Source organism: Pteronotus mesoamericanus, unplaced genomic scaffold (assembly GCF_021234165.1).
Source record: "Pteronotus mesoamericanus isolate MK-2021 breed Mesoamerican mustached bat unplaced genomic scaffold, CSHL_Meso_final contig_20, whole genome shotgun sequence".
Lineage (NCBI taxonomy): Eukaryota > Metazoa > Chordata > Mammalia > Chiroptera > Mormoopidae > Pteronotus > Pteronotus mesoamericanus.
The window spans coordinates 99,901,162-99,912,747 of record NW_026555085.1 but is presented as its reverse complement, the minus strand read 5'-3'; the positions used below and the strand labels follow the sequence as shown (position 1 = coordinate 99,912,747).

Below are 11,586 nucleotides of genomic sequence, written 5' to 3'. Positions count from 1 at the left end.
TCACTGGAGAAAAACTAGAATGACAACTTGATTTGTGGTAAAGTTTTATGATGTATGTTTATGAAATTCAAATTGAGGTTTAATAAATGTATAGTGCTTATATTTTTAGGGCTGATTTATATATTAACCAAAATATCTCTAGTGTGGTTGAACAATGGGATACCTACTGTAAAGCAGGAAGAATGAAAAAACTAGTTGGCCCTTGAACAACAGGAGTGAGGGCAGCGGTTAGGGCTGCCGGCCTCCGTGCAGTTGGAAATCCACGGTTTTTTTTTTGACTTCCCCAAAACTTCACTAGTAACCCACTGTTGGCCGAAGCCTTACCAATAACAAACAGTTAACACACATTTTGTAAGATACATGGATTATGTACTGTATTCTTACAATTAAGTTAGAAAAAAGGAAATGTGAAGAAAATCGTTAAGGAAAATACATTTACAGTATTGACTGAAAAATCCACGTATAAGTGACTTGCACAGTTCAAACCCATGTTGTTCAAGGTCAACCGCACAACGTCATGCAACAGCACAGATGACTCACAAACACTAATGCTGGGTGACAGGTGCCAGACGGGATATGTGCTGTAGAACCCCACTGACATAAAGTTAATAAATAAGCAAAACTATGCTGTTTGAAGTCAGCACAGTGTTTAACCTTGGGAAGCCTTCTATGAAGGCTTCTGGGATGGTCTTTTTCTTGATCTGGGTGCTTCAGTGTGTGAAAAATCTGAGATTTGTACATTTATGGCTTGGGCATTTTCTGTATGTATGTTACCTTTGATTAAAAACGTCTCTGAAGTTTCTAGTTCAAACAAAACCAACCATACCCACACTACAAAAACTCACAATTACTTACAGGGACAAGCAAAATAAGCATCCAGGCTAGGCTGATAATTGAACATTGTATTCCATTATATTTTTAATGTATTAAATTGGCACTGAAAAGGTAGAAAAACCATTTACACTTGTATTTCAATAAAGGACAATAAAAGTCAAATTATAGCCAACTGCTAAAAAACTTTTTTATTTTTAATTCTAGGTACATGTATTGGAAAAAAACAGAAGGAGGAACTAGGTTCGGGGGCTTTTTTCCTGAACAAAGGATACCTCAGTGTTTCCCGCAGCACGCCTCTCAGCAGTTCTCTAAGTCTTACTTGTCACAGAAGATACTTGGTGGTGACAGTCTCTCTCACATTTGTTACGTTTAATTCCTAAGTGGTGTACATCTAATATTTTCACTTCTGGGTAAGAGAAAAGGCATTTTGGTCCATCAGTTCACCTACTCGCTCCTGGAGGACGTTAACCAACTCCGCTATCACGAAGACGTGGGTGTCATCGATGTCTTGAATGATGAACTTCTTCCCCAGGGCATTTGACTCGTCCAAGTACAGCAGAAACTGCTTCATGGCAGGGTCACTGTAGAGGACACACAGCGAGGAGAAACCTGAACTTCGAATTATACAGGAACCCGAGCGATGAGAATTTTGAGCGTGAAGAATTTTTAGGTTAATTTAAAAAGTCCTAAACTCTCACTCCCACTCTGCCTTAAGTGTTAATGATTTGTAGATGTAGATTTTTAGAACTGTTAGTGCAAGTTTAAGAGAAAGGGGCCAGTGATAAAATTTTAAAAGAATAATTTGTCGTTGATAAAAGTCCCGCTCAAAGCTTTGTAGTTAATGGGGCCTAAGATCACAGCCTCCTTAACTGGTTTTAAACATAAATTTCCTTGTCCACCACCATTACCTTTAAAAGGTCTATAGCTTTCCACTACCTTGCCAGTGACAAATTAATTTACAAAACCAGTTAAATGGTCTCTCTGATAAAGTAGGGTGGACAGCTAGTCACCTGGCTTTATAACTTACTTGAGTGATCCTAAAATGTACTGAATCTCCCAAAGCCTCAAAGTGACCTTATGTACAGAGTTGTTATGGAAATTAAAGGAGAAAAACACCCAGGATAATATTTGGTCTGCAGTAGGTATTCAAGATTTTTTCCTCTTCCTTAAAATTCTGAACCATGTAAGTCTGAACAATCATTTAGAATATTTAAAGAAAATTCTAACAAAATCTCGTTAAGAACACTGAGCTCAAAGAAGAGATCCAAATTCTATTTATTTGTGGCTTTAGTTTAGAATGGAAAGTCATAAGGGAAAGGAGGATATAATTTCTTGGATTTACCGAAGTATGTCTCTTTCATAAAAGCCCTCAATCACAACAAAGGACACTCTTTAGATCTAATGTGCTTAGCAAAAAATTAACATAAAAATGTCAAGCTGCATACAAGTTTTTAATTCTTAAAAAAAAAATCTTACACAATCATTTGGTTTCTTGAATAACGTTAATACCAATTATAGAGAGTGTAATTCAATGACTACAAGTACGTTTTACTTCTTTCAGGTACAAACATAGGTGTCAGTGAAGCCAACACAGCAAAAGACTTACTCTAATCACTAAATGAGTATGGTTCACAGTATATTAACTATTAATAAAGTGAAGCCTTCCTAATGATTTTACTTTCAACTTACCATTAAAATGATTTTGCCAACCATTTACTAGGCTGTAAAATGATGTGAATAGATAGATCTACCCATGTCAGAATGACAGAGGTTTTAACTTTAGTTTCCAGTATTGTTTATTTTACACTAAGGTGCAGAATCCTGAGGTTACACTTACTCACTTAGGTTTGGTGAAATTCAGTTACATTCTATGGATGCAGTATTAGAATGGCCATATCAGTGTATGGAATTGATTTGTTCAGAGGTAGTACATTTCCTGTTTTAAGTTTTTTTTATTCACTCACTCACTCCTTATGAAGTGCCTATCATGTGCCAGCAGAAAAAAATGGCAACGCTGAAAGTGAAAGGATCTTGCAAGTTTAAATAAGGGAGGGAAGGCAGGCCTTACTGAGCAGGTGGATGTGAACCAACCTCCGGAGGTGTCAGCAAGCCGCGGACGTGGTGACGTGGGGGACAGCACCCGAGGCGCGGTGAAGAGCAAGGCCAGGGTTGCTGGAGACGGGCTGGGGGGGGGGTGCTGTGGGGGGGGGGTCAGAGTTAAAACTGGTCCAGATGATGTAGGGCCCTGGAAATGACTTTAGGGACTTTGGCTTTTACCAAGTGACATGACTTGACTTCCCAACTGCCTTGTTATTTTTTTAGCTCGTCTTTTTCTGAATGTGTTACAAAAAGAGGTTTAATCAAAAAGACCGAAGGCCGCGCCACCCTCACCCCTCAGGCCCTTCTGTCTGTGCTCCCGCGCTTCCCCTCAGCTGGGGCTGCAGCAGCGGGGGCGGGGCGGGGGGGGCAGGCCCGCCAGCCCCTCTGTTGCAGACGAGGCTTCTCATGTGGCCGTCGGCCAGAAAGGTTCGACATTCACACCAGCTGCTTTAAGGAGGGCGTTGATCCTAGCCTCCGTCACCGCCACCTCATCGTCATGCAGGGTAAGGGCCAAGTAGAGGCAGGCGAGCTCCGAGACGGAGGCCATGGTGCGGGCAAATGCTGGGCGAGCGCTGGCAGCGGTGCCAGTCGCTACTAGTCGGATAAAGTGAGGGCCTCGCCCTAACGCGGCCTCAGCTTCCACGGAAGGACTGAGCCCCTTAGCGGCAGCTGGGAAAAGGGGCAGGCGTGGTGGCGGAGGCAAGGCTGGAGATGGGGAGACCATTTAGAAGGTGAGAGCAGTGATCAGACAAGAAATGAAAAGGATCTGGACCCAGGTGGTGACAGTGAAGACGAGAAGTGGTTGGCTGAAGTCTAGACACAGGCTGCACAGAAAGCCAACAAAATGGGCCGAGACTAGACTCAAGGTTTGAAGGAGAAGAACTGAGACTCTGAAATTGTCGGTCTGAGCAAATGGAAGGTTGGGAGTTGTCTTTTACTGAAATGAGGAGAATGTGGGGAAAACAGGGTTGCTGCTAAGATCAGGAGTTTGGTTTTAAGCACGTTACACCTGAGATGCATACCGGCACCCAAGTGACGAGGCTGAGTAAGAAACTGCATGTGCACATCTGGATTTCAGCAGTGAGGTCCAGACTGAAGGGACAAAGTCAGTCAGTCATCACCGTATATGTGGCATTTAAGGCCATGACAGCGGACGAGCATAGCTAGAGAGCTGACTCCAAGGACCAAGCCGTGGACACCCCAACATCAAAAGGTTAATGAGGACAGATCAGCAAAGCAGATCGTAGAGAAGTGGCCACTGAGGTAGGAAGAAAGCACGAGGAGTCCTGGAAGCTAAGTGAACAAAGGCTCTTCGGGGAGAGGCGGCGATCGACTGTGCCCACTTCTGTCAACAGGAGCAGTGAGAAGAGGCTGGGAGTTGACTCTTGGGTCCAGAAAGTCGCCGGACTCGGCAAGGGCCGTTTTGGTGCCCACGGGGGAGGCCTGCCTGGAGTGGGCTTCTCAATGGGGACAGAAGTTAAAGAGCGTGAACAAAGACAGGCTTTCTGAGAAATTCTGCTACAAAGAGCAGGGATAGAGTGGGCACTGGGAAGGGGGAGAGTCATAGCATGTTTGTGATGCTGATGGGAATGATCTAAGGAGAAAGAAAAGCTAAGAAAGCAGAACAGAGGAAAACCGATGAAAAGGTGTCCTTAAACCTTAAGGACAAGTGGGGCTAGGACCCGGTTCCCAAGGAGAAAGGCTGGAGAGTAACTCGGGGGAGGAAGAGTATGCAACTATGGGCACAGGCAGATTCATGTAACAAAGGCTACTGGACACTCTCTTCTCATTTTATTTTCTCAGTGAATCAGGAGGCAAGGGATCAGCGGAGTGAGGACAGGAGAGTTGTTAGAGGCATCAGAATTTGAAGATACAAAATACTGATTTTCATCCATTCTAAGAACCACATTCCCCCATTTTTTTTTTTTTTTTTAACATCTCTAAGACTGGGACAAGCCTTGCATTCAAGGGCATGTTAGAATATAATTGGCCGTGATTTTTCTTAGAGGTACTTAAAATATTGGTAGGTAATACAATTGATGCAATCTTAGATCTGATAAACCGTAACAGCTTTACTAGGAGAGTGGGAGCCTCGGTGGACCAGGAAACGTCACAGGTCTGCTGGCTGGCATTCAGGGTCCCCGTGAGTTTAGCAGTCCTGAATCTGAAGCGAGACTTATTAGTAGGCTTGCATGTTTTTCTCCAGCCACTGAGAGCTGTGGAGGTAAAGGTCCCGAGAAGGTGGAGAGCTGGATTTTAGCGGATCTGGTGAGTGTGACAGAGAGAGGCAAGGGGCTGAGAGTATCTTTGAGAGAAGAACACGTTATTTGATAGGCTGTGGGACATGAGCTGGGTAAGGAGGAAAGTGAGACGTTGGGGTGAGAGGGGCAATGAAAAGGTGGGAGAAGCGCCAGACTGTAGGTCTGGAGAGATGACAGAATGGGGCATCAGAGGGCGTGAACGGGAGAGGCGGTGGCGGTCAGAGTTCGATACCTAAAACAGAGATTCAGGAGGTGGCAGAATTGGGAGGGACGAGTGTCGAGTGTCGGTCTGACTATGCAAATGAGTGGCCGTGGCAGGCTGGAGGGTACGCTCACTGGAAGAGGCGGCCAGGAACTGAGAGGACAGGATTCTGAAAGGACTGCCTACCTGGATATCAAACCCACTAAGAATGTGAGGGGACAGCTCCTGGGGAGTAGCAGGTAGTCTTCAAGGAGAAACCCTTGAGGAAAGATTTAGGTGTTTGTGGACATTACAACGAGGGTGGCCTAGTCTGATGGCACAAGATTCAGAGCTGGGGGTTCCTACGGAAGAGGGATGGAGAACTTCCAGGAGTGGCAGGGAGGCATAAGGCAGACACTGATTCCCTTGCTGGCCTGTTTCCCAGCCCAAGGGTACAAGAGGTATTAGAGAAAAGTCAACGCGTGGCAGGGCTGTGGGAGAAGCAGCACGCGCACGCGCACGGAGAGCCAGGCTCTGTCACAGCCTGCAGGCAAGGAAGGCTGGGGGAAGGGAGAGGAGACGTCCAGAGAAGAGGCCGAGGATATGGGGGATGCTACTGCCATCTCAGGTTCTGGAGGGCAAAGTGGAAAGGATGGAGAGGAGATGGAATTAAGAAAGCAGATGCATTCAGCCCTAAGTCAATTGTGCAAAAGGAGTGGAGGATGGTCCGGAAGTCTGCGGCCTTCCGGGTGACTGAACACAGGAAAGGAGAAAAGGCGTGAGAGGGTCTCCAGGCAGACAGTGCCACTGAGACTGAAAGGCAACACCGCCAGTGGTGGCTGGGGAATGAGGGTCTTCGATATAGTCGTCACAAATTTGAGCAGATAGTCGTTAAACTTAACATTTTCAGGAATTCCCTAATTTTGGCAGTTACACAGAATAAAAAAATAAAAAATTTAAAGCAGCAGCACACTGTACGTTGAACAATCTCACTGATGTACACAAGTCATCAACTGACAAAATCAGGCCATGACACAGCATTAGAAAGAGCTTCAAGAGCAGTTCCAGGAGCCTGGGGGTGATGAAGCAGGTCGAGCAGGGTTTGTCCAGACGTGTCAGAAACGGAACGCGGAGCCCGCAGCACAGGGAAACCAGAGCCTCAGCTTTCCTGCAACTACTGTTCTCCTGCTCAGACTCCTTTTAAAAAACACAGCTGTCTTACTAAACTTTCCCAGGCCTATACAGCTAAGGGGGGGGGGGGGGGTAGGGGTGGAGAATAAGAGGAGAGTAATTCAAGGGCAGAAAGGTGCCGGGGGCAGACCCAAACCCTCTGCTTTAGGGCTCTGCAACTAGGTGCGTCCCCCTCTCCCGGCCATCAAGGGACAGGGAGGGCTTGCCTTTCTTTCTCGCATAGTGACCCTGGTGCCCACTTCACCTTCCAGGCCCTTTTTGTCCTGGGCTGTCTTAGGTCCCACAAGAACCTTAATATTTTCTATAAAAATTACACTCAGAGGTTTCTCATAAGGATATGCTTTACATTCCAGGACAAACGACTAACTTTTTGTTAGCCCTTTAAAATAAATTTCAGGTCCCAATGTGACAGTAAAGAAGACAAATACAGACATTTCAAAAATTGATCTCCAAACATGGTATGTCATCTTGTTTTGGCTCAGCTCATTCAGATGACACCGATTCACTCTCGTAATTGGCTGCTATAAGCGGTATTAGAGGTAGCAAGGGTTAAGTGGTTATAAAAACTAATACGTCTCTAGAGCATTTTTAGATGCGATAAATTGACATCATTTCCATGAAGTAAAAGAGAGAGAGCTAAAACCAACCCATGTCTGGGGACTCACATTTGTGCGCTGAATCATCATATCAGTGTTTTCAAAAGTTCCGACATTGGCATATAAGGGGCAGAAGAAAAATCCCTCCCTCATCTGGTTCTCTTCGTTGGTTGAATAATGAAATCGACATGAGACAGGTTCATGGTAGAAACTCACATTGAATTTCATGTGCCTGGGAACCCCGCGTACATGAGACTCAGAGAGTGAACAGTAAAGCTAGGACCTCCTGCCGCGCGGGGCGAAGGAATGAGGTGGGGGGCCTGAGGCCTCAGAGGGGAGCAGATGGGCAGCAAAAGGTTATTTCTGGTGATAATTCTTATTCTGGGTAAGGCCCCTAACTTATAATCTTCTGGGAATTTAAGTGAGGGCAGAAGTTTCTCTTGAGCCCACGAGGTCTTGACTGTCTTTAGCTCAAAATACTCTGTATTTCACAGAGGCACATCTCGGGGTGACTCGTTTTTCAACCCCTACATACGCTATCCTTGCTTACTTCAGCCATCTCGTTACACTTGCATGACATATTATTTTCAAGTTTTCTTTAAATTGTTTTTAAACCAACTTTTAAGCTTATCTTCACCTGGTCCAAATCACCAGTTTTCTTAAAGTGTTTATTTTTTTCTCAAATAAATTAAACTGGTCATATAAAAACTGATTTTATGTTCTACTCCACTGCCCTCCCGTGTGTTCTACAGTCATTACAGTCGTCCCGAAGCCCGGCCGGCGGTGTCCCCACATCTGGGAGACATCGCTGACAGCGGAGATGACGTACAGGAGTGACTGGTTTAGTGAGACATGGAAGTAACTACTTGTAATATCAGCTGCCTCAATTAAATTTTTTGAAACAAAATGGAAAGCAGTCAATTTGAGACTGAATTCTCAAGGATGTACCTGAAATATAATTTGTAATAATTCAAAAAGATACTCAAAAGTTTAAGGGACATTTTGTTACGAAATGCTGAGTGCCTAGAGCATCTTGCCCGAGTACAGGGCTTTTCTACTTCTGCATGAAGGGTCTCTGGGAGAACCTGCTGGCAAAGAAAAAACCGAAACCAAATGCCAGTATGTACACTTGGTTAAAGTCTGATTGGCCCCGACTGGTGTAGCTCAGTGGGTTGGGCGTTGTTCCACAAATCAAAAGGTCTCCGATTTGATTCCCTGTCAGGGCACATGCCTGGGTGGCAGGCCAGGTCCCTGGTTGGGGGCATGTGAGAGGCAACCAACTGATGCTCTGCTCCCTTTCTCCCTCTTTACCCCCCTCTCTAAAAAATAGAGAAAATCTTAAAAAAGAAATAAAGTTCTTCAATCAGAGCTAGTGAGCAGGAAAAAATGTCTTTACCCCGGACATGTGAAGGCAGATATCAATCCACCTGCTGCTAAAACCCCTTGGTGCAGCCCCTATAACATATGATTCTAAAAAGTATTAGACCGCACCATGAGAGGTCTACTAGACGAGGTAGTCAGCTGTAAGGCAGACCATGAAGTTAACTGGTCTGTTGGGTAAAGTCATCAGCACTGTCTATCCCACTGGAATGATAACCTTGGCTTAGTCATTGACAAACTATCCTCCCTGATGATACTTAGCTAACAGATACAATTACATTAAAAATTTTAAATGATTTCTTCATCAATTCTGTGTGTCCTTGAGAACACAATGTTTGTGAAATGGCTTTGTTCACTTATACTTATTTCTCTTTTCCAAAATGTTTTCTGAATTTGGGTTTTGTGCAATAGGAGATATGCGGGCCTAAATTAGGGGCCAGCATATTGGAGGTGCTAAACAAATGTTTGCCTCCACAGTAAACAGCACCAGTATTCATACAGTGGCTAATATTAGAGGCACAGAGACATAGACGAGAGTATTTTCAGAAAATGGGAGTGTCCACAGAGCAAGATTCCTAGATGAGATAGAATTACTGGTGGGCAAGCAAACAAGCAGAGGCTGAGCCAGACCGGTCCAGCAGTTTAGGTTTTCAGCTGCGTGATAACTAAGCACTATCGTAGGAGCGCTTTGAGGAACTGACCCAGTTGGCTGGGCGTGGGGGCCTCTCCCCACTAAGGGTTCTAGTTTCCCCTCTGAAATGTATGACTAGTTTAAACAACCTTTCACTTCTCTTGGTTTTTCTTTTCCTTGTTTTTTTAAAAGACCACAAAAGACCAGTTTGTGATGGTAAAGACTTAGGCAGACCCTAACGTTCTGTGGTAGGCAGTCAGACAGACATGAGCAGAGCAAGGACAATGGGCCAGGCACAGGAGGTCACCAGGGTGGAAAGCACTGGGTGCCTGGCAACAGGCAAAAATGGGAAAACAAGGACATGCCCGCAGGGTAACCTTTCCTCACCTGGCGTACGACTGGGCCTGTGGTTTTAGACCCCCTGACCTCTCATTTCGCAGGCCCTGTGGCTCAGACCCTCCCCCGACCTTTCTTCCCCCGTTGCGGGTCATGGGGTAGACCCCTGGGTGGAGGAGCAAGTGGCTGAGAAGCAGCCTCATGAGACTCCCATTTCAAGACTCGCACAACCACTCCCTTAGGTATTAAACAGTAGCGATAACATCGGCGCCTCAGTTGTGTTTCAGCACCAGGCCCAGAAAAGCAGCAAAACCAGACAAGCGATGCCATGGCTGACCTCAGGACCAGCTGCACTAATGACCTGGTGCCGACCAACCAGTGGAGACCAGGACCCTAAAAGACACACCAGGAAAGCTGACGAATATTCTACTGAGACCCTCCTCTGGGACTTCCTTTAAAATCCTGGCCCTTAAAAGCTCTTAAGGAGGAGGACCCAGCTTGCTTTTCCTCACACCCCCCCCCCGGCCCGGCCCAAGAGAGTTATCTTTACCTTTCTCTCTCCTAAGCTCCAAGGGCCCTTGTGATGCCTCTTTAACTTGTTTCCTGAACCCATTTCTTCTGCCGCTCACTTCCCCTACCTCTGTGCCTTTCTAAATAAACTTTCCCTTATAATTTGAGTCTTGGCTCTGAATTCTTTCCTAGTCAGAACAAGTACCATGAGGTTGCTGATCCAAGGTTTGGTCTGACTCCACCGGCCTAAGACAGTGCGCTGTTCTTACCTCCACCAACAATTTTAGTTCATTCCTGGAGGTTCCAGAACAGCAGTGCCGTTCCTCTAAAGAGGGCTAATCTAACAAATATGCTGCCTCTGACCCAAACTTGGTGGAAATACTGCCAATTACATCAACTCAACAGAGACATTGAAATCTAGCACAAGGAAGAAACTTAACAAAATCTGTCCCACCTGTTATGTAAGAGAAATGAAGCGTGGAAGCTGAAAATCTTGATTCATTCCCATCTTAAAAAAGAATTTTTAAAACACTCATTCAGTATCAAAACTACTAACCATTCTATAAGCACTCCTTTCAAGACGTTGACCATCTTTTCCTCAGTCAGACGATGCAGATGACCTTAAAAATGCTAATAAAAAGAATAAGGTGACATAAAATTCAAAAGCATCAACTTTGATAACTTTGGAGACTTACCTCTGAAATGAGACAAAATATGAAATAATAGCAAACATTCAAGTCTGTGAAAAACATAGGGCTAACATTAAGAAAACAGATATTTTGAACTTTAAAAAATTATGAGTCTATTGGAAAATTAATATATAAACCTTCCCTGCAAACAAATTTTACCCAGTCAACCCTACTGAAGAAAGCAAGTGGCTTAACCACACTGATGTGTCCAGCCCAATTTTTAAAACATTAGTTGAAAAACTTCTCTTCCCACCCAGGAATATGATAAAAAAATAAGATTCTGGGAGACAGGAACCACAGAATGGTAGCTTTGAAATGAGCTTTAAACATTATATCGTGAGTCTAATCATCTAGTTTTACAGATGAGACAGAGCCTTGGAAGAGATTAAGCAGCAGCTTCCTTTGCCCTCAGCCCCCGGCTCCCGAAATGGGTACAAGCCAGGTCTCCAAATTTACGTTCTTTTAGCAAATAAATGACGTTCCTCAAAGATCTACGCTAAAAGGAAAAAAAAAAGAAAACCCCACCCAGTGCATCCCAACCTAACCCTTAAGCTTCTATACACAAGGTCGCGGGGCAATGTTGTTAATTAACGGGCCAGCCGCTCGGCCTCGTCAGAAAGGGCCTGGTGAGGGTGCAGGACGCCGCCCTGCACCCCAGCACCTGGAAGACAGGTTTCTGGGTCCCTTCGCCCCCCTCCTCCCGTTCTTGGGGACCCCTCCATCTCTCACGGACCCTACTTCCCCCTCTCGCTCCGGGAGCAGACGCCCCGTACCTCCACCTACAGCCCCAGCCGAACCTCCACGTCGCCGACAGTGTGCGCCAGCGCCATTACGTCATCACGTCGGCGACCCCCTTGTGGGTGGGAGGCGGGGCGCG

At 45.4% G+C, this 11,586-nt stretch overlaps 1 protein-coding gene across 1 annotated transcript; it reads right to left on the bottom strand.

Annotated features, from left to right (window-relative positions):
- Nucleotides 1–1,035: 1,035 nt before the first annotated feature.
- Nucleotides 1,036–11,550, bottom strand: GTF2H5 (general transcription factor IIH subunit 5). Its single transcript, XM_054570168.1, has 3 exons — nucleotides 11,483–11,550; nucleotides 10,577–10,650; nucleotides 1,036–1,415 (listed from the first exon to the last, which is right to left on the bottom strand). The coding sequence occupies exons 2-3, from the start codon at nucleotides 10,609–10,611 to the stop codon at nucleotides 1,235–1,237; spliced, it is 216 nt and encodes a 71-aa protein (XP_054426143.1). The 5' UTR covers nucleotides 10,612–10,650; nucleotides 11,483–11,550; the 3' UTR covers nucleotides 1,036–1,234.
- Nucleotides 11,551–11,586: the final 36 nt, after the last annotated feature.

Bases quoted from the DNA above. Each gene is read 5' to 3' on its own strand.
- GTF2H5 (XM_054570168.1), bottom strand. From the start codon at position 10,611: ATGGTCAACGTCTTGAAAGGAGTGCTTATAGAATG. The intron at 1,416-10,576 runs GTTAGTAGTTTT...TGTCCTCTACAG, and splicing joins AAAGGAGTGCTTATAGAATG to TGACCCTGCCATGAAGCAGT.